Consider the following 23,773-nt stretch of genomic DNA (forward strand, 5'->3'; position numbering starts at 1 on the left):
GTCTCACCAGTGCCCCATAGAGCATCATCAACACCTCCTTACTTTTATACACTTTTCCACTTGAAATGAATGCCAACATAGGATTCGCTTTCCTTACTGCTGATCCAACCTGGTGGTTAACCTTTAGGGTATCCTGCACAAGGACCCCCAAGAACCTTTGCACTTCCGATTTTTGAATTTTCTCCCCACCTAAATAATAATCTGCCTGATTGTTTCTTCTTCCCAAATGTACAACCCAACATTGTATCTCATCTGCCATTTCTTTGCCTACTCTCCCAAACAGACCAAGTCTCTCTGCAACCTTTCCGTTTCTTCAACACTTCCTGCGTCTCCACCTATCTTGGTGTCATCTGCAAACTTAGCCACAAAACCATTTAATCCATAGTCTAAATCATCGATATATATTGTAAAAAGAAGCGGCCCCAACACCGACCCCTGTGGAATACCACTAGTAACTGGCAACCAATCAGAATAGGATCCCTTTATTCCCACCCATTGCTTTCTGCCTATCAGCCAATGTTCCACCCATTCCAATATCTTTCCTGTAATTCCATGGGCTCTCAACTTATTAAGCAGCCTCTCCCTTGTCAATCTTATTTGAGATTACCTCAAAAAATTCGAATAGGTTGGTGAGGCAGGATCTTCCCTTCATGAAACCATGCTGGCTTGGGCCTATCTTGTCATGCACCTCGGAGTATTTCATAACCTCGTCCTTGAGGATCGACTCCAATAACTTTCCAACTACCGATGTCAGACTAATAGGTCTGTAATTTTCTTTTTGCTGCCTCCCTCCTTTCCTAAACAGCGGAACTACATTTGCAACCTTCCAGTCCTCCGGAACCATGCCACACTCTATTGATTCCTGGAAGATCATTTCCAATGCCTCCACAATCTCCAAAGCCACCTCCTTCAGAACCCTTGGGTGCACCTCATCCGGTCTGGGAGACTTATCAATTCTCAGTCCATTTAGCTTCCCAAACACTTTCTCTCTCGTAATCTTGACTGTACCTAATACCCTGAGACCTCTGGCTATCAGGTATGTTGCTAATGTCTTCCACTGTGAAGACTGATGCAAAATACTCATTTAGTTCCTCTGCCATCTCTTTGTTGCCCATTATAATTTCTCCAGCATCATTTTCAATTGGTCCTATATCTACCCATGTCACTCTTTTACTCTTCATATATTTAAAAAAAACTCTTAGTATCCTTTTTTATATTAATTTTCTTCCTGGCTCCTAGTAATCTTCCTTCAGAACCTCCTCCCTTTTTCTGTCTGTGTCATTGGTACCAACATGTACCAAGACCTCTGGCTGCTTGGCCTCTCTCCTCAGAATACTCTGGACCCGATCTGAGACATCCCGTACCCCGACACCAGGGAGGCAACACACCATCCAGGTTAGTCCTGACGAAGGGTCTCGGTCTGAAACAAATCCCTTACTCACTCTTCCTTCAGTTAGTCCTGACGAAGGGTCTCGGCCTGAAACGTCGACTGCACCTCTTCCTAGAGATGCTGCCTGGCCTGCTGCGTTCACCAGCAACTTTTATGTGTGTTGCTTGAATTTCCAGCATCTGCAGAATTCCTGTTGTTTGTTGTACACCATCCAGGTATCCTTGTCCGGCTCGCAGAATCTCTTGTCAGTTCCCCTCACTATGGAATCCCCTATAACTTGATCATGGCAGTGGCAGGGTGCCAGAGTCCCGTTCGCTGTGGTCTTCCTCTAGGTCAACCTCTCCCAACAGTATCTAAAACGATACATCGATTTCTGAGGGGGACTGTCACAGAGGTGCTGTCCACTATCTCTCTATAAGTATTATCAATCACCTCCTCACTTTCCCTAATTAGCTGAAGGTTATCAAGTTGCAGCTGCAGATCCCTAACATGGTCCTTAAGGAGCCTCATCTCAATGCACCTGGTGCAGATGTAATCCTTAGGGAGGCTGGGAGTCTCCCAGGATCCCCACATCTGGCACTCCAAGCACAACCTCTAGATGCATACCTCTAATGCTACTGTTATTACAAAATAAATAAACCTGTAATTTACCCCTTTACTATGAGACTCAACTGTGGCAGGAACCCGTTTCCGCCTAAGCCCATTGAGCCAAAGCCCTATCACTGGGCACCCTCTCACTCCGCTGCCCGCTGGATATGGCTGTGTTCTTTTTAACCCTTCCGTGCTCTGAGGTCACGCGCCTGTGCAGTAGTGCCTCTTTTATCCCGTAGTTAAAAAAAATCTGAATTTTCTCCTGAAAAACGGCGACGTACTCCGCTGCCTGCTTGCTGTGAATCGAAAAAAAAAAATCGTGCCATGTGCCATTGAGGGTAAGACTAGGATGATATTGCAGTTGAACGTGTGGCTGAAGGATTGGTGTATGAGGCAGGGTTTCAGTTTTCTGGATCATTGCGAGCTCTTCTGGGGAAATGCGACCTGTACAAAAGGGATGAACTACAATTGAATTCGAGGGGGCCAGTGTGGGCTGGTTTAAACTCTGTTGGCAGAGCGATGGGAAACTGAGTGATAGGTCAGAGTATTAAGCAGTTGGTGTAAAGGTAGGTGCAGCATGTAGAGGGACTGTGAAGAAGTATAGGCAGTAGATAGAGCATAAGTAGCAGTCAGTTTGATGGGTTGAAATGTGTATTTTAATGTAAGAAGTATCAAGGACAAGGGTGATGAACTTAGAGCATTGATCAGTACATGGAAATACAACACTGACCATTGACTGTCACAAGGACCGGAATAGCTGCTGGATGTTCTGGTTTTAGGTGTTTCAAAAGGGACAGGGCGGGAGGTAAATAGTTGGGGGTAATTGCTAATCACGGATAGTGTTACATCTGTAGAAGGAGCGGATATTCTGGAGGATTGTTTACTGAGTTACACACTTAGGGCACATTGACAGGCCGAGCAGAGGAGAAGCCATACTGAGTCTGGTACAAGGCAGTGAACCTGCTCAGATAACAGTTTTTATTAGAAAGATATAGATTAGCTTTCTTTGGCAGAAGTGCATCAAAACATTGAAGCATAGAGTGAAATGCATCATATGCATCAAACCTAATCAGTAAGGATCATGCTGGGCAGCATATTTTTGGCACCAGCAGAGCAAGCCCACAACTCACTAATCCTAAATATATGTCTTTGAAATGTGAGAGGGAACCGGAGCACCCAGAGGAAACCCATGCAGTCATGGAGAATGTACAAACTGCTTACGGGCAGCAGCGGCAATGGAACTTCGATCAGTGATTGCGGTCACTGTAAGGGCATTACACTAACCACTACACTACTGTGCTGCTCCCATTTTGGAGATAGTAACCACAATTGTGGTTGTATATTGTTGTGTTGTCTCCTGCACTTGTCACGTACCATTGTGCAGAGACAGTGCGTAATTCAACAAATGGAGTGAGTGATTGTCCTAGTTGTTTTTATTGTGATCGCAAGACCCTGTTAGACTTTGGTAATGTAGAATACTGCAAGTCAGTTCACAGATTTATTGGCAAGACCAAAGGCAGGGAAGCTGTGTTTTTCTCAGTTGTGTCGAGGGCAAGGCCAAGACTATCATGTCACCTATTGCATTTGCCCAGGAGAGAACAGCTGAGGCAGTGTGGGAGAGAACAGGGGCTTCTGTTTTGTGTGCTGGAACCTGTACTGCAGGGGTCCCCAACCTTTCTTTTGCACCACAGACCGGTTTAATATTGACAATATTCTTGTGGACCGGCCGAACCCAGGGGGAGGGGGGCGAGCGGGGATGTTAATCACGACCGGAATATAGGTGATAAGTCAACTATAAGTCACTTATCAGTGGCTAATACACTCAATTTCATTTCTAAAAGGGTTTATCTAACAAATTTAATATTAAACACAGCGCATATTTTCCTCGCATGAATGTAGTGATAAGTCAATTATAACAGTGGTCCCAAACCTCCGGGCCACGGACCAGTACATTGCAGCAAAGAATGCAGCGGTGGCCGGAACACACCCAGCACATCTTTAAGAAAAAAGCCGAAATAAACAAGCTAATTGATTATGTGGCAGGCAGCACCTAATTAATTAGCTTGTTTATATCGACTTCTTTCTTAAAGATGTGCTGGGTGCGTTCTGGCTACCGCTGTACCGCTGCATTCTTCATGGCCTGGAGGTTGGGGACCACTGAACTATAAGTCACTTATAAGTCAATAGCGTCATAACATTTTAAGTAACGTTTGGATATTAAACACACTGCATATTTTCCTTGTATGAACATATAAAATCATTGCAACACACCAGTATCGCTGAATCAATGGGAGTCCTGGGCTTGTTTTCCTGCAACCAGATGGTGCCATCGAGGGGTGATGGGAGAGAGCGATACTCGAAGGGGGTTCCTTATGTCCAGTCTATTCCACTTTAGTTTTCATTGCATATATTGCAGAAAACTCCACTTCTCAGCTATATGAAGTTGGAAATGGAAGCAACGTTTTCAGTGCTTTAGTGGCTATCTCAGGATATTCAGCCTTGACTTCGATCCAGAATGCCAGCAGAGATGTTATGTCAAACATACTTTTTAGCCCGCCGTTATTTGCAAACTCAAGGAGCTGATCTTTTTTCCGCGCTGACGTGGAAGATTCACGGGAAGTATTCACAAATGGGTCACGGACCTATTCCTTTACACGTCTCGGGTCACTGATGACCTCACATGCGTTAAAGTTCAACAGTGGGCGTGACAGGGAATGAGGAAAGGTGCAGCTGACTCATATGGTTTCATATCGCCAAATCATACCGTTTCCCCACGGCCTGTGGCCCGGTAGCACATGCTTTGCGGCCCGGTGGTTGGGGACCACTGCTGTGCTGGGTTGGGGCTGGTCCCTCCTGTGGATGTTGCCCTCCCGCTTGCTGCCCTCTCGTGTTCGCTTGGTGGAAGAACAGGCTGGAGCAAGATGATCTGCAGTCATGCGAGTCAGGGACTTTGGGCTATGTTATTATTTTTCTTTGTGACTTTCTTTCTGAAATTGTAACTATATGTGCTGTTTGAGCTATGTGTTTTGTGCAGTGTATAGTGTATTTTGCACCTTGGCCCTGGCACCGAAACCTTGTTTCGGTTTGTTATATTTATGTATGGTTTAATGATAACTTTTAATTCCCTGCCCTTTACCATTGACTTAGACAGGGATAGGAGCAAATGATATGGGAAAGTATTTAATTGGAGGAGAGCAAATTATAATGCAATTAGGCAGGAACTTGGAAGTATAAATTGGGAACAGATTTACTCAAGGAAACGCACAACGAAGTTATGGAGATTGTTTAGAGAACACTTGCATAGGGTTCATGATAGGTTTGTCCCATTGAAGCACGGAAGGGATGGTCAGGTGGAGGAATCCTGGCTGACGAGATGTGGAACATCTAATCAAGAGGAAAAATGAAGCTTACTTAAGGTGTAGGGAGCAAGGATCAGTCAGGAATCTAGAGAATTACAGCATGGAAAGGAAGGCACTTCAGAATGTACTTAAAAAGCTATAAGGGACATGACAGGACTTTGGCAAACAGGATTAAGGAAAACAGGATTAATGAACAGGAGGATGACTGAGTAAGGGTAGGACTGATCAGTGATAAAAGAGGAAACGTTCCTAGAGTCAGAGGAGGTGGGGAGCCCCTTAATAAATACTTTGTTTCATTGTTCCTCAATGAGAGGGACCTTGTCAACATTAAGAAAGAGGATGTGCTGGAATTTTTGAAAAGCATTGGTATAGGGGAGAAAAAAACCAGAGAACATGGGTTAAGGGTGAAGGGGGAAAAGTTTAAAGGGAACATTGGGGGGGGGTGCTTCTTCACACAGAGAATGGTGGGAGTGTGGAATGAGCTGCCAGATGAAGTGGTAAATTCGGGCTCACTTTTAACATTTAAGAAAAATTTGGACAGGTACATGGATGAGAGGTGTGTGGAAGGATATGGTCCAGGTGCAGGTCAGTGGGACTAGGCAGAAAATGGTTCAGCACAACCAAGAAGGGCCAAAAGGCCTGTTTCTGTGCTGTAACAAAGAACACTGAGGCTGTCTACAAGAAGGGTCAGAGCTGTCTCTTATTTCCTGAGGAGACTGAGGTCCTTTAACATCTGCCGGACGATGCTGAGGATGTTCTACGAGTCTGTGGTGGCCAGTGCTATCATGTTTGCTGTTGTGTGCTGGGGCAGCAGGCTGAGGGTAGCAGAGACCAACAGAATCAACAAACTCATTCGTAAGGCCAGTGATGTTGTGGGGATGGAACTGGACTCTTTCACGCTGGTGTCTGAAAAGAGGATGCTGTCCAAGTTTCATGTCATCTTGGACAATGTCTCCCATCCACTACATAATGTACTGGTTGGGCACAGGAGTACATTCAGCCAGAGATTCATTCTACCGAGATGCAGCACAGAGCGTCATAGGACGTCATTCCTGCCTGTGGCCATCAAACTTTACAACTCCTTTCTTGGAGGGTCAGACACCCTGAGCCAATAGGCTAGTCCAGGACTTATTTCATAATTTACTGGCATAATTTACATATTTCTATAACTATTTATGGTTTTATTACTGTTTATTATTTATGGTGCAACTGTAATGAAAACCAATTTCCCCTGGGATCAATAAAGTATGACTATAATGTTCTATGGTTCTATAGATAAGTTGCCAGTGCCTAATGGAATATCCCCCAGGTTGCTACGGAAAGAGAAGGAATAGGTTGCTGAGAGTTTGGTGATGATCTTTGCATTCTCACTGGTCACAGGAGTAGAACTAAAGCTTGAAGGACTACAGTTGTTATTCCTTTGATCAAGAAAGGTAAGAGGGATAACTCCTGAGAATTGCAGACCAGTGAGTCTTCCATCAGTGGTGGACAAAGAATTGGATAGGATTCTTAGAGACAGCATTTCTTTTTGGAGTGAAGGAAATGAGAGGTGACTTGATAGAGGCATACAAGATGTTAAGAGGTATGGATAGAATTGTTAGCTAGAAACTTTTTCCCAGGGTGGGAATGACTAGTCCCAGGAGGCATACGTTGAAAGTGATTGGAGGAAAGTATAGAGAGGGTGTCAGAGGTAGATTTTCTTACACAGAGAGTGGTGGGTGCATGGAGCACCTTGCCAGGGTGGTTGTCAAGAGACATTTAAGAGGCTCTTAGATAAGCATATGGATGAAAGAAAATTGGAGAGTTGTGAGTGAGGGAAAGGTTATATTGATCTTGGAGTAGGTTAAAAGGTCAGAACAACATGGGCCGAAGAGCCTGTACTGTGCTGTACTCTTCTCTGTTCTAATTACACAGCTTTGGATGCCACTGCATCATCTTCATTTCTGATAGAAATGTTTTCACGTTTGCTTTAAATTGTTTATAGTTCTCCAAAATGATGAATGGACCTGTGATTTCAAGCTTTGGTCCCATATCTTTGATTCTATAGTCAATGTTCTCACAAGGTGGTGACACTTATCCGTCCCTAGTTAAGTTTGGAATGTCACAATCACCTTTAACAATTCTTCCTTTTGGATACATGAACACAAATGTAATCTGAATACAAAGTCATGATGTATGTATTAAACACTTACGCTGGATTCAGATGCATGAGCTTGGTAGTTCCCCTAGCATGGTGTGAGGTATTGTGAAAACTGTACTGATAAAAGGATTTACTACAATGCAGGCATTGATGTAAATGGAGTGCCCAGTGATTCAACAATTCCACACCTACCACCAATTATTTATTCAGATAGTAAAATTGTATTTACTGGTAGCAGTACAAAAGTAAAGTGATAAAAACATCTTTTTGCAATGTGTCAGCCAGTGAAGAATTTTAACAATGTTTTGTCTTGGCTCGCAGTGACATGTTGGCTTTTTCAGTCACTGTTTATGTTACTACATTGTGAAATTTCAAAATGAGTATTAAACTGTCTTGAGATGGGAAATTAGCACTGAAATACATGATGCATTGTAATGATTCACCTCAGCACTAAAGAAAGAAATGATTTTCCTATGATGGAAAAAGCACAATAGAAACAATGCAAGTGCATTCAGTGTATTTATTTAAAATGTCTGAAATATCGAACACTTGAGATGAATAGTTGAGCAATAGATTAAGCAGCATGGTTGATGGTCATCAATAGCTTTATTTGTCCTGTAGTTTGTTTCGCTTTTAGTTTAATCCATAATTACAAATTTATTTGAAATATAATTGAGTACTAATGTTCAGTGATCTTACCAATAACTAAGGACAGTGACATTGCCTTTAAAAGTAAGCAACTTAAAACAATGCAGTAGTCAAGATTGTATTTTGGATGACATTAATTCATTTATTAACAATATTTGTACAGCTAAGAATAACATGTTTGGTGAAATTATTTATACCATTATTTGATATACATTGTTGTTGAATATTAAATCAAATTATGTAAAATAACCCAGTTGTTAAGATGTCCAATATCAATTTGGTTGCTTTATGTTTATATGTAGTCTTCCTTGTTATAGGTATCTAAAACTGCACTACTGTCTTGTCTTATGTATTTGCCCCTTGTCTCCGTCATCATCAGCCAGTTTCTTCCTGCATTCACTTCAGCCCTCATCATACTGTTTCTACCCATTCCATCTGCCCATCACTCACACACTCCTTTCGTTGATTCTCCGACCCCACCATTCCCATCTGCCCACTCCACCACCATTACTTGATTTCATGTTCCATTTTTCTCTCCCCTCAGTTTACATCATCTTCAGCCACTTGTTTCTTCCACCTATTTCCACTTATTCCTTCTCCATCTGCCCATTACCCATCCTTTCCTGGATCCACCTATCGCTTGATAGTGCCTTCAGTTTTTTATACCAGCTATGTTTGAATCCAGATGAAAGGTCTCTACCTGGAACGTTGACCTTTCCTGCACAGATTTTACCTGACCTCCTGTCTACAAGTGTCATAAAATTTTGCTTGTTCCATGGTTCTTCTCAAGTGAAATGGCACAACTTTTAAGCAACACACACAAAATGCTGGTGGAACACAGCAGGCCAGGCAGCATCTATGAGAAGGAGTACAGTCGACGTTTCGGGCCGAGACCCTTCGTCAGGACTAATTGAAAGAAGAGATAGAAAAAGATTTGAAAGTGGGAGGGGGAGGGGTAATCCGAAATGATAGGAGAAGACAGGAAGGGGAGGGAAAGAGCTAAGAGCTGGGCAGTTGATTGGCAAAAGGGATACAGAGTTGGAGAAGGGAGAGGATCATGGGATAGGAGGCCTAGGGAGAAAGAAAGGGGGAGGGGAACCCAGAGGAAGATGGAGAGCAGGCAAGGAGTGATTGTGAGAGGGACAGAGAAGAAAAAAGGGGGGCGGGAATAATAATAAATAAGGGATAGGGTAAGAAGGGGAGGAGGGGCATTAACAGAAGTGTGAGAAATCAATGTTCATGCCATCAGGTTGGAGGCTACCCAGACAGAATATAAGGTGTTGTTCCTCCAACCTGAGTGTGGCTTCATCTTGACAGTAGAGGAGGCCACTGATTGACATATCGGAATGGGACATGGAATTAAAATGTGTGGCCACTGGGAGATCCTGCTTTCTCTGGCGGACAGAGCATAGGTGTTCAGCGAAACGGTCTCCCAGTCTGCATCAGGTCTCACCGTCAAATCTGCTCTCAAATGCATCTCTCCCATTTTACACACATCTGCTCTCACCCCATCCTCCCACCACCCCACTAGGAATAGGGTTCCCCTTGTCCTCACCTACCACCCCACTAGCCTCCAGGTCCAACATATAATTCTCCGTAACTACGCCACCTCCAACTGGATCCCACCACTAAGCATATCTTTCCCTCCCCCCCCCCCCCCCCCCGGCACTTATCCTTGTAAGCGGAACAAGTGCTACACATGCCCTTACACTTCCTCCCTCACCACCATTCAGGGCCCCAGACATTCCTTCCAGGTGAGGCGACACTTCACCTGTGAGTTGGCTGGTGTGATATACTGCGTCCGGTGCTCCCGGTGCGGCCTTCTATATATTGGTGAGACCCGACGCAGACTGGGAGACTGTTTCGCTGAACACCTACGCTCTGTCCGCCAGAGAAAGCAGGATCTCCCAGTGGCCATACATTTTAATTCCATGTCCCATTCCCATACTGATATGTCTATCCATGGCCTCCTCTACTGTCAAGATGAAGCCACACTCAGGTTGGAGGAAAAACACCTTATATTCTGTCTGGGTAGCCTCCAACCTGATGGTATGAACATTGACTTCTCTAACTTCTGTTAATGCCCCTCCTCCCGTTCTTACCCCATCCCTTATTTATTTTTATTCTCACCCCCCCCCCCTTTTTTCCTTCTCTCTCTGTCCCTCTCACAATCACTCCTTGCCTGCTCTCCATCTTCCTCTGGGTTCCCCTCCCCCTTTCTTTCTCCCTAGGCCTCCTATCCCATGATCCTCTCCCTTCTCCAACTCTGTACCCTTTTGCCAATCAACTTTCCAGCTCTTAGCTTTTTCCCTCCCCCTCCCCCCCCCCACTTTCAAATCTCTTTCTATCTCTTCTTTCAGTTAGCAGACATCCCACCCTGCAAAACTCATTTCAGGGAGGTAGCAGCATCAATTTGCGGGAGACTTCCGGGAGAGGTGGGATGTCTGCAATGGAGTAGCTCCTTAGCAGCTGGCCAGCTAGTTTAAATAACGTTAGCTATGCTAATGAACGAATGACACCTGTTAAACTCACCTCAACATGTCTTTTAGTCTTAACCCGCCATAGGCAATAGAAAAATCATTGCTGCAAACAGTGCAGCGAGCAACACTGTCATTATTTTGACCCCTATTAGGCAGGGGTACACTTTAGTGTAGTCTGGGGTGACATAAGTTTTATATTTTTTTTTGGAACACTCTGCCATGGTGCGCTCTCGCTCGTGCTCTCCCTCTCGTCGCTCGCGCAGTCTCAAGCACTCTCGCTTGCTTTCTCGCTCGCTCTCTCTCCCTCTCTTGCTTGCTCTCGCTTTCTTGGCCGCGCGCGCTGTCTCTAGTGGTCGCTCTCGCGCTCTCTCTTGCTTTTCTCTTGCTCGTTCTCAAAAAAATTGATTTCCGTGATATTGTATATAATTTGCGGGCATCAGGGAGCCACTATTAATATGCGGGAGACTTCCGGGAGAGGTGGGATGTCTGAGTTAGTCTTGACGAAGGGTCTCAGCCTGAAACGTCAACTGTACTTCTTCCTATAGATGCTGCCTGGCCTGCTGCGTTCACCAGCATTTCGTAGTGTTGCTTGAATTTCCAGCATCTGCAGATTTTTTCGTGTTGGCACAACTTTTGTTTCCTTTGGACATTACCACATAATATTTTACTCTGAATGAAACAGTCCACTTTTAAAGATAAATAGAAATATTTGGGTAATTTAATACAATGGTTATTTTAAGTTGTGTTATCAGAAACAGCTGTTGCTTTGTATGTGATCTACATTGATTGGCATACTACTTTTTGTATTATCCAGAAGTATTTTGATTGATAATACATTCCAGCAAATTAGGACAGTGTTAGTCTGCATTAGATTTATTTTCTGTTACTATCCTACTGACAAAGAGAGAAATAGGAAACATGCAGGAGAATTAAAAGGTGCGTTTTGTACTTTTCGATGATATCTCTTCAACTTACATTATTCTGACTAGTTAGCTCTATTCAAAAGATTTCAGAAAATCTCAGCGTACAGCATGTAATTTCCAAGAAACAACAAGTGCTTAATAATAACACTTGTCGATGCTTTCTTAGGGTAATATATCTTCATTTAAGCTCTTTATTATGTTAAATTTTATCTTCTTTTGGCTTTGAAATCCTTCAATTTAATAAAGAAATTGCTGGCACCTGATTACAACATTTTGGCTTGCCACCTACCAAAAACCTGGATTTTGTCCATTTTCAAAAAGGTTCAGCCTCTTGTTGATTATGCTTACAGCTGCCACAAACCTCTTTGGCGCTCTTTTGATAAGCAATTGCCTTTTCAACATTGCATCCTCTAACATCAGATGTGAAATCCTCACTCAGAGACAGTCTGAAACAAAAAATATAAATTAGATTATTTAATTCACTCTAATATATATAGAGAGAGTGAGTGAAAGATGCATTGAGAGAAGCTGATAAGAGAGAAATGTATATTTAAACATTTGGGATAAAGATATTGCATACTTTAAAAATTTCAGTAGTAGAGAAATTGTTTAGATGTAATGTTTACCATCCCTCAAAAAATTTGCTTACATTTAAGCTTCATACCCAAATCCTTTTGCATTTAATGGGTAGGATATGAGAAGTTCAAACGCTTCCACTGACAAAAATACAAAGATTACAGCAATGTGTTGCAAAATTAAGCATTGTTTGCAACAAAGATTTTATTGAGAGTTTCTTCCCGGTTTACTGCATTATTATAGTGAATGCTGTTCATGTCACCATTAGATGTTTTAAATGTATTTAAAGTTGGGCCTTTAGAAAATAATCAAATGTAAAGAGCAAGATTACAAAGACAAATTGTTTTGAGATTAGAAAAGTATCATCAAATTTGTTAATTATCGTAGATCTGCATTGTCTGCAGTTGATCTCATGAATTGGTTGACCCTTGCTGTCTATTCATTTTAATGTTAGTATAATCTATCTGAAGTAGTTTTTACTAATACAAGTTTCTTTTACTTCGAGCAGAGCTGCCTGATCAAGTGTTAAGGGTTTTCAAGGCAGATCAACAAAGTCGCTATATAATGATCAGTAGAGACACTACTGCAAAGGAAGTTGTAATTATGGCACTTCGTGAATTTGCTGTTACTGCTGCTCCTGAATCATACTCACTTTGTGAAGTCTCTGTCACTCCTGAAGGCGTCATTAAACAAAGGCGCCTTCCAGAGCAACTGTCAAAGCTTGCTGATCGTATACAACTTAGTGGCAGGTAAGGGTGATTTTGCTGCCGTCATTGGTGCTGTTGCAAGAAAATCAACTAAAGTAAACTGGTTTCTTTTTGTTCGATTTAGAGGAAAAACATTGAGTTTTGAATTTAAGGCCAAAGTACAGTGGATTCCAGTTATTTAGGACACATTGGGGCCAGTATATTTTGGCCCAATTAAGCAGCTACTCAAATTAGCTGAAGTTGCATGGAAATAGTTAAAAAGGTATTAAAAAAGACAAGCTATTGTTTAACTGAGTAGCAAAAGATGTATTTAAATGAAATGCAGAGCAAATTGGAACACTACCAACACTACTTGTGGTTGTCTGTCGTATCCCACGATGACAGGAAACCTCTGTGGGAGAGTTTTGAAGTAGAAATGCTGTTGCACTGGGGCACTTCCACTCTCTTGACCTTGAAAGCCTGGGTCCAGTGGTACAAATAGATGTTGCAACTGGGATCTTCCCTAGTTGCACTGGGTGACTATGCCTACTTCTTTACCTTGTCGTGCCTTCACTCTCTACGTAGATCTCATCCACCCAACCCACTGGTGCTGACTGTGCATGCTAGAACGGGCATTTCCCTAGCCTGTTGAAGTAGTGCACCAGAGTATGGGGCCACAGGTGAGAGCTGGGTGTCTGGTCGAGACCAAAGTTTAGCATTCAAATGATTGGTGATACTTTCAAATTCTTCATAGCTCCCAACTACTTGAGGTAGTGAAATCATTTCATTTTCACTCCAGGCAGTTTCTGGCATTTTCAAGTCTGAATGCTTGAAATCACAGTGATCAAAACAGCTCTGAAATTTCTTACTGCTTAGTTTTCTCAAACTGTCAGTGACAAAAATCACTTTTTTGTACACAAACACAGGCAACTGTGCTATGCTATTTTAAAAACTGTTTGCTCTAAGCATAATGTAGTGTCTAACAGCCACACAAGCACATGTGACTGATGCTAGTTAGAACTTGTTTGGCTGCAGTCTCTTGTCCCAATTAAACATTTAGTGTCCCAAATAAAAGCAAAGTGTTGTCACAAATAAGCAGCTGCCCTGATGGCCCAATTAACGGGTATCTACTGTATTACCGTAGCTGGACTATGTATAGATGTAGTAGTATGCCTATTTCTGACTTAAATTGAGGTTTACATTGGCTCAAATGCTTCTAAATAACTTTCAATATTTTTGTGTGGGTTTCTTTTTCCATTGAGGTTTACATTGGCTCAAGTGCTTCTAAATAACTTTCAATATTTTTGTGTGGGTTTCTTTTTCCCTGTATTAGCTTTACATTGTTCCTGCTGCATTTGTTTCTAGCTATCAGCAAGTGCTGAAGTGTCCATGGAAGCACAGTAGTCCAATTCTTTTCCATTTTATCATGGCTTGTCCCACATGAGATTCAAAGTTAGTTGAAGAAATGATCATAGAGAGAGGTACAGATATCAGACAAACTGCTGGTTGCTTGTAAAAACATATAGCTTTTAATTTACTTTGCTGTTCGAATTGTAAATGGTATAAGAGGTTTTTAAAGTTTTGCAGGATCTGAAAGTATTACCAAAAAAAAAGATTTATTAAGGGATGAATGTTAGTTGCCTGCTGTTATGACATAAATAGAAAAAAAATCACTAATTTACTCATACTGAATTCTGATATTTTAAGGCAAGGTTCAAGAAAAGGCACAAAAGCTGTTGCTTCAGGATTGTTTTAATAAGAGTTGATAGAACAAAGAAAAATTGAAAGATAGTGCTAGAGGTCTACTAAGTGAAGGGACAGCTAAGATCTAATGAGCTAAGAAGATGGTGCTGGCCCCATGGTCAGCTACTTTTATAGTACAGAGATAAGGAAAATTCCATTCAAATTTTTATATAAGAATTAACATAAGCAATGAAATGGCTTTTACACAAATAATGCAGTACCGAGAAGCTTCCAGAATCATACCGGTATTATATCACCAGCGGAATATACTGAACTTGCATATTTATATCATTACCATTATGAAGAATACTCGGCAGTTACTTGTAGAAAATTATTTGTTAAACTGCAAAGAAAATAACAATTAAACAGTTTAATCTAAGGATTAAATATTCAGATCCAGCACATATCTATTAAGTTATTCTGATCAAATTATTGGTGTATTGCTTTCCCTTTAATTTAATATTGATTTTTTTTTTCTTTGTTTTTTTTTCCCCTAGGTACTATCTGAAGAATAACATGGAGACAGAGACTTTGTGCTCAGATGAGGATGCTCAGGAATTGTTCCGGGAAAGTCATATCGTACTACTGCAGCTAAGTACTGTTGAAGTTGCCACCCAGCTTTCCATGAGGAACTTTGAGCTATTTCGTAACATTGAACCCACAGAATACATTGATGACTTGTTCAAACTTAAGTCAAAAACTGAATGTGTCAATCTTAAAAAATTTGAGAACATTATAAATCAGGAAACATTTTGGGTTGCAACAGAGATTCTTCGAGAGTCAAACCAATTGAAAAGAATGAAGATAATTAAACATTTTATCAAGATGGCACTACACTGTAGAGAATGTAAAAACTTTAACTCCATGTTTGCAATTATCAGGTAATAATCTGTAAGAGATCTTATTTCTAAAAGTTATTTTCTTTAAATTACTTAATCCTTACATTCATTTTAGAAAGGATTATACTAATAATGGGCAAATTACATTTTGTCGTAAATGAAGTGAAAGTGCCATACACAATCCCAAATTGTAGACCAGTCGAAGTAGGAATACATTACGATGACTAAAACCTGTTGAACAGTTTGAAAGCTGAAACAGGTCAATTCAGAAGTACTTGTATCAAAGATTAATATAACAAGGCAAAAAGTCATAAGTTGATTTGCCATTCTCATGAAGTCCAGTCACTAGGTTACTACTATTCTTCATCATTTCACCTTCTCAGGCATTTAAAGGTAATAACTTGCAATTATGGCAGGAATATTTGTAGATTTAAACAAAAGAGTTAATTTTAAGAAGAGGTAAGGAGAAAGGAGTTCTAGGATTAGGGACTGGATGTGTAAAGGCACGGATATTATTATTATAGCAAAGTGAGACAGGCAAGATTGTTCTAAGAATTGGTTTGGAGAAATGGGAAAAAAAAAGCAGATAAAGTAAACGGTAGGAATATGTCAGGTGAAATACAATATGGGAAAACATGAGATCCTCCAATTTGGATATTGAGAGATTGAAGGTTAGTGTTCAAAGGGACATTAGTGTCCTTGTGCATGAATCACTGAAGATCAACATGGAGAATACAGCAAGCAGTTAGGAAGGTAAACAATATGTTAACCCCTCTAGCAAGAGGGTTCAAATACAGGAGGATAAAAGCATTGCTCCAATTATGTTGTGCTGTGGTGTGGCTGCATTTAGTTTATTGAGTGTCTATCAGATGTTCCTACCAAGGAAGGATACATTTGCAATTAAAAGTGTGCAGCAAAGATTCACCAAACTGACTTCTGGGATGGCAGCTTTGTATGAAAGAGTCAGCAGACTGAGCATGTACTCTTCTCATTTTGGAAGAATGAGGTGATCTCATTGAAATATACAAAATTGTTATGGGTTTCAATAAAAGAGATGCAGAGATAATGTTTCACCAGGTTTGGGCTTTTAGAACCAGGGGTCACCATTCCAAACAGATTAGAAGAAATGTCTTCATCAAGGAGGAAGTGACCTTTAGAATTCCCTACCCAAAAGAATTTTGGAAGTTCAGTCACCGAGAATATTCTAGAGATGGATAGATTTTTAAGCAAGTGGTGTGTGTTAGTGCAGGAAAGTGACTCTGAGGTGAAAAGATCAGCCAATCAATGTCTTATTAATTGGTGGGAAAGGCATGAGAGATAATATAGACTACTTTGGCTTCTGTTTTCTTTGTTCATGCTTTTTTATGCAAGTTGGTGGATACAGGGAATTTAAGCTACAGGGCTGGAAAATGCAAAGAGGGCGATGAAGAGGTTAGAGAGTATATTAAAATGCGGATAAGAAATTTTAAGTCCTTATTTATTAGGCAAAATTTAACTTAAAGATAATTTAATATAAGAAGCTTAAACCCCAAAGAGTGTGGATGGGTATAAAATTCACTGTTATGTTTCTTAGACATTGTATAGCCTAATATACAAAATGCAAGTCTTTTAAAAATAAGGGAGTGCAAAGATTTAAAACCAAATAATGAGAACTCTTGTATGTTACTGTTTTACCACATTAAGGGATTTTAAATATAATTGCTATACACATTGTCTGTAAGTCCCATCGTGTTTCATGAATCCGTTGACATCTGGGGTATTTTAAGGAGGAGTATCATTCATAAGGTGTCGCTTTATGCTGATGACCTTTTGCTCTACATCTCTCATGTGGAGTCCTCTCTACCCTCAATACTCTCTTTATTTTCTGAATTTAGTCAGTTCTCAGGATATAAACTTAATCTTCATAAGAGTGAACTTTTTCCTTTGAATAATTTGGTATCAGTTAACTCTGACCTTTTAAAATTGTAAGAAATCACTTTACGTATTTGGGTATAACAATTACTAAGAATTATAAATTTCTTTTTAAAGGAAACTTTTATCACTCTTTTGGATTATGTTAAGAAGGTACTTTCAAATTGGTCTCCCCTTTATCGCTGATTGGTCGTATTAATTCTATTAAAATGAAAATCCCTATTAGTTTGAAGTAAAATTTGTAATATTCTCAGTAAAGTAATTTAACAAGATGGCTGTTTAAAAAAAGCACAATTTCCCTTCTCATCGTGTTCAAATCATATTTTTCTTTAAATTCCGTTGCAGATTTTACTGTTTAATTTTTTTAAGTTCTTTGAGTCATGATTGGCTTTATTGAATTTAAAACCTAGCAGTAATGAAATGGGTTGTAATAATGCATTTGTCCCAACAATGAGCTTACTAATGGAAAACAGAAATAAGGATGGAAACTAAAATGGAATGAGTTTAAGGAAAACTTTTCTGGCACAGAAAAGTAGCAAGAAGAAATATACTTATAGCCAATAGAAAATACATTCTAGAAATAAATGCTTAATGTAGCAGCTGTCTGTGTTTGGAAGACATTTGCAGAGGAACTCTAAGTTTAATACTTTTTCATAAGTTTTCACTTTGCCAACTGAGCTCTTCAAAATACTGCGCAGCACTTAAATGTGGAACACTTAAGTAAAGGTTTCCCCCGCCATCCGAAGGTAGAGCATTCCTATGAAAATTCGTAAGGTGGAATGTCGTAAAGTGAAGAAGCAATTGCCACTATTTATATGGGGAAAAATTTGTGAGCGTTCGCAGACCCAAAAAATAACCTACCAAATCATGCCAAATAACACACAAAACCTAAAATAACAGTAACATATAGTAAAAGCAGGAATGATATGATAAATACACAGCCTATCTAAAGTAGAAATACTTTTCTACAATCATTGCCGCACTGTTCTTCATAGCGAAAATCTCACACAAGCGTTCTCGACAGAAACACGGCACAAGCACTCTCGCAGAAACACCCTCTCCAGTAACCTTTAAGCTATGAAGCTGCCAAATCATACCAAATAATACATAAAAATACATAGCCTATATAGAGTAGAAATAATATATGTACAGTGTAGTATCACTTACGGGTATCAGGAAGATAGCACCGAGCACACTGATGATGTCGGGGTTTGGGCTGGTGCAGTGGAGCTCAACCTCTGGGCTGCCGACCGGTACCGATCCGCGAAATGTGCAGCGGTGGCCGGGATGCACCCAGCACATCTTTAATAAATAAGCCGAAATAAACAAGCTAATTAATTAGGTGCCACCCGGCACATAAATGTCGGCCCAGATCAGAGGCAACACAATCGGCAATCGCCTCTGATCTGGGCCGACATTTATGTGCCGGGTGGCACCTAATTAATTAGCTTGTTTATTTTGGCTTTTTTTCTTAAAGATGTGCTGGGTGCGTCCCGGCTACCGCTGCATTCTCCGCAGCAATGTATTGGTCCGCGGCCCAGAGGTTGGGGTGGTGGGACACTGGGGTGTCATCTCATCATCGTCTGTTTCCATCAGGGCAGGAAGGTCATCTTCTTCTATGTCTGCCTGCCTCGATGTCAAAGGTCGAGGTTCATCGTCTGCTGTGGCTGATGTGGAAGGCTTGAAAAACGACAGTATGCTTGACTGCTTAGCCTCACACATTTTTAGATCATACAGTTCTTTGTAAGCACTCAAACCATCCTGCAAATGTGCCCTAATCCTATGTACCCTTTCAAAATTAAAGTTGTACTTTTTTGCACTCATTGCAGCGAAAATCTCATGCAGTTGTTTCACGTTCAGTTCCTGGACGACTTCACTTTCGGTCCGTTCGCTACTGCATTCGGTTTTGATTGTTATCCTTTCTTCTTTCAATTGCACCAGCTCTTCATCTATCAGTTCTTGGTCATGGGATGCCAAACCCTCTTCAACATCGTCTTCTTCAACTTCCACAAGCCAAACTCACTTTGTCTGTACTTCGTTCACCACGATCGAAACGCTTAATTATGTCTAGTTTTATGCTAAGTGTAACACCCTTACGAGCTCTTTTAGGCTTTTGCGATACCTTAGAACTCATCTTGCTAACGGCTGCTCACAGGCACGTGTTGAAGCAATGCCAGCTAGAATGCAGTTCCGGGGGAGGAACTTGGCTGCTTTTTTGACGCGCTGCCTTTTTTCATAACAGTGAAAACACCTTCTGTTAGCCAAAACAGGTAACTAATGTAGGTCTTTTATAACAGCAAGGTTTCGTAAAGTGAACGTTTGAAAAGTGCGGGACATCTGTAATCACACCCTGTGTGTTGTTGTTTGTGAATGTTGGTGGGAGTGTTACAAGGGATGGAAAAGATGTTCTGTAATGGACTACAATGATACATTAGTTTGGAATTGCTTGATGAAAAATTGAATCGGTCATTACCATTTCTAGGTTACAGTAATGTTTAGGAACAATCAGTCAGGTGGAGGAAGTCAGTGGGTGAAGCAGCAACTTTCAGGGGTCTAGGAATTGTCTGTGCTTCAAGTCAAAACCTGTATAGGAGTGTGTGTGGAGAGGGAAGATAACCAGTAACAAGAGGAGAGGAGAATTGGTAAGACAAGGTAGTCTGAGGATGGGTGAAGTATGATGTGTAGATAGGGGAAGGGTAGGTATTGATTTGAAAGACATAGACAAGTGGGTGATGGGTGGAGGAAAACAAAAGCTAGGATAAGTGGAGGGAGAGGTGGCTGGAGGTAGTATCAGACACCATCCTTTCTTTTATTCTTGATCCACCAGTCACTGACTGGCTCATGAATTACCACTCTTCCTTTCTTCTTTGTACTAACAAACTTCAATCTCCACATTATGTCCTGATGCAAGACTTTGACCCGAAATGTTGACAGTTCCTTCCCCTCCCCACCCCACCATCACAGATGCTGCTTGACCCAGCAGATATTTGCTGTAGATTCCAGCATCTATAGTTTCTTGCATTTCTATGCTGATATGAAAGCTGACCATCAGTCAGCAGCAATAGCATATTTTCCTTCAAGTTATTGCTCAGTAGAATAACCTGAAATTGTCGTAATTCTTCACTTACAAAGGTACTCTGCAGTCACAGTTAGCCAGAAGTTTATTTTTATTTGAAATGTGTTTAATGATAAACTTGCAGGGTATGATTGTATGCTTGGCTTTTACTAATGTGGGAAATGTGAGTTACTAAATGTGAAATGCTATTTTTTAAATAAATTTCAAAGTCTTAATTTTGCTTTGAACAGTTGGAAAACTTGTTATATAACAGTGCAAGTTTTAGTGCTAACAAGCAAAATTTCTTCAAATCTATGCCCTAAAAAATCACAACCCTTCATGATGTTTATTATACAAAACTTACTGCTTTATAAAATAGTAGATTACTGATGATTTAATATTTGCTTATTTCAATATTTTGTTAGTAATTTAAATATTTATATTGTGCAACATATTTAATTTGAAAGGAAATTCTGAATTGTAGTCCCTTTAGTTCAATGATATTATAAATTGAATCGTAACCTGTGTTTTTTATTTCAACAAGTCATAACTCAGTGCCTTATTAGAATAAGGGAGAAACAAGATATCTATCTAGAGCTTTAAAGTTTAAAGCATCAAGATTTGATTAAAAAAAATAAGTTGTTCAATTTTGTCTTGTTACTGGTTTACTTACAGGACCTGTTTGAATTCTATTGTCAGTAATGCCAAATGTAATTGTTTTTGTGATTTCATTATCTAGTGGTCTGTACCTTGCACCAGTGGCACGACTGCGTAATACATGGGAAAAGCTTCCAAGCAAATATGAGAAGTTATTTCAGGATCTTCAGGATCTCTTGGATCCCTCCAGAAATATGGCTAAATACCGTAATGTTCTCAATAACCAGAACTTGCAGCCTCCTATTATTCCTCTCTTCCCTGTGATCAAAAAAGACCTAACATTTCTGCATGAAGGTAATCTCTTTAAAAGTAAAATATGACTCATTCCTTGCCCCTCTGCCACTACTTAAAACTCAAGCTTGATACCAACATTCAATATTTCCTGATTTATCTTTTCGACCTTAATTGAGTCTTTGTCCTCCCCGGATATTAAATGAACAACTTAATCTGTAAAATAAAGATCTATTTTGTTTCTTCTCGGGTGCTATTATGTACGTTTTTTCCCCTAGGAAATGACTCTAAAGTAGAAGGTTTGGTCAATTTTGAAAAGCTACGGATGATTGCTAAGGAAATCCGTCATGTTGGCCGTATGGCTTCAGTTAATATGGATCCTGCTGTTATGTTCAGAACAAGGTTAGTTTTCAAGGTACACAAATTCACAGTGATGTATTCTGAATCATTTAGAAGGGGCTAACTGTAAGGAAAAAGGCCCTTGGTTCATAAAATCCATGTCTGTTGGTTTGGATCAGCACTTGCAACAGGAATAATGCTATAAAACATGCTTTACGTTAAAGTAATTTGTCTAATTATAACTTGCTGATAATTGATAGAAGTGAAAGAATCTTCAGTTACAGTTATTAATCATAATTACTTTGTAATAACATCTTGAATATTTTTGAGTTTCAGCATAGGGTACTTTGAAATATTTATCGTGAAGAGTACATTAGCTAACAGTGAATTACAATTCAGAATTCTATCAAATTTTATAAATTTGAATAGGAGATAATTGAATGCTCCAAAGGCTCCTTTTGTCTTGTACATCTGATCGATTTGTATGGTACCCTACATTTGGCATACACATCATTCTGATCTTTTAGATGTTCTAAAGCAGGTCAATCTTTTGCCCCAGGGTAGTGCTAAATTAAAAAGCCTGCCCAAGAGTCAGCTGTTAATAATTCCATGATGAAAAGCTTTCTGAAATATACTTGTACTTGGATTATAAATAAAGGTGGAGCTGAATCTCTAAAAGCCTCTGATATGCATTTATGTTTCAACAAGGTATTTGTTGAAAGTATTCAGAAGTTAACACATGCAGATTTCGACAAAATTTATATAAATTTTTTTTATTGGGAGTGTACCTTGAAAATCAAAATGCCATAAATGCTGGAAACTGCTATTCTAGTTGTATTTAAATTTAATACTATTTAGGTTTTGCTTTTCTAGTTGCTAAATCTCTCTGGTTTATAACTTTGCAGTTTAATCAATGGAAAGGTGTAAAGAGCTGATAAAAGTAAAGGTGAAAAATAAGAGTGAGCCTTCCTGTCCCTTAAACATTATGTAAGAGCAGTAAGATCATGGATGATCAGGATGCTTGAGGATGATCAGGACTTTGCTTCAATTTATAGCCCTTGAATTACCTGCAATCCAAAAATTTATCTCAGTATTCCGCATACTTAATGATGCAGCTTTGAAAACTCTTCTGGGCTAGAGAGTTCCAAAACTTAACAAACTTCTGAGAAAATAAATTCTCCTCATCTGTGTTTTACGCAGTCATACCATTTTCCCAAGACTTTGTTCTAAAGTCTGTCATGAGCTGAGATTCCCTGAGAGTCTCAATACTGATAAATTTTATATACTTAAATAACAACACCTCTTATGCTACAAAACTCCAATGAGTATAAGCCCAACCAGTCTAATCTTACTTCATACATCACCTGTTTCCCAGTAATCACTTTTGTGATTCTTCTCTAAACTGCCTCCAAGGCAAACCTATCCATCGTTAAATTAAAAGAAAAACAAAAATTCTGGTGTGGTCTTATGAATTCCCTATGCTTTTATAGCAAAGTTTCCTTACTGTTGTATTCCATTCCTCCTTCCGTTAAAGGCTAGCATTTCAAGTGCCTTCTTAATTACATGCTGTTACCTGCATGCCAGGTTGTTTCTCTTCCACAAGGACTACAGATCTGAAGAAAATTTTATAATTTAACATTCTAATTGTCTTTTCTCCTACTGAGGTGAATTATGTCACATTTCTCTATATTATGCTCCATCCACTACCTTTATTTCTCATACCTGTCTTTATTTCTTTGCAGACACATTATGTCCTCATCAGAGCTTATTTTTCCACCTGTCTTTGTAACAGTAGGCGACCAAGGTCAATTTAAGGGGTCATTGAAGATTTCAGTCCAGAATCTTAAATATTATATGCTGCAGATGCCAACAGACAGTCATACCACTCTTAGAAAACAGAAAACACAAGATTATCTGTAAGGGTTACAGGTAACCCTTGGACCAACAAGCTCATTGATCTAAAGAATCTTATAAGCAGCTTCTGTTGTTTCAGATGCATAAGTATTTTTATTCACCAAGTTTTCATAGAAATATGAGAATTAATATTTTCATTTCTGAATTGTTTCCAGTGATCTGTTTTGCAGATAAATTTGATGTTGCCCATTTTCATTTTCATAGCTCTAGAGCTGTGGTGTCACACAAGGATCAGATCTTATGTTGAGTTTCTCAGGGCTCCACATAGATTTGGTTTCTCTTGATTCAGGG

At 39.9% G+C, this 23,773-nt stretch overlaps 1 protein-coding gene across 6 annotated transcripts in view; it reads left to right on the forward strand.

Annotated features, from left to right (window-relative positions):
- Window positions 1–23,773, forward strand: part of rapgef2b (Rap guanine nucleotide exchange factor 2b) — a 388,703-nt gene that overhangs the window by 317,042 nt on the left and 47,888 nt on the right. For all 6 annotated transcript variants that reach the window (XM_072256006.1, XM_072256009.1, XM_072256007.1 and 3 more), the window contains 4 exons: window positions 12,616–12,856; window positions 15,034–15,417; window positions 21,081–21,292; window positions 21,508–21,631. In XM_072256006.1, the coding sequence (XP_072112107.1) occupies window positions 12,616–12,856; window positions 15,034–15,417; window positions 21,081–21,292; window positions 21,508–21,631 (961 nt within the window). The remainder of the gene's footprint in view (window positions 1–12,615; window positions 12,857–15,033; window positions 15,418–21,080; window positions 21,293–21,507; window positions 21,632–23,773) is intronic.

The sequence above is a fragment of the Mobula birostris genome, chromosome 4 (assembly GCF_030028105.1).
Source record: "Mobula birostris isolate sMobBir1 chromosome 4, sMobBir1.hap1, whole genome shotgun sequence".
Taxonomy (NCBI): Eukaryota; Metazoa; Chordata; class Chondrichthyes; order Myliobatiformes; family Myliobatidae; genus Mobula; species Mobula birostris.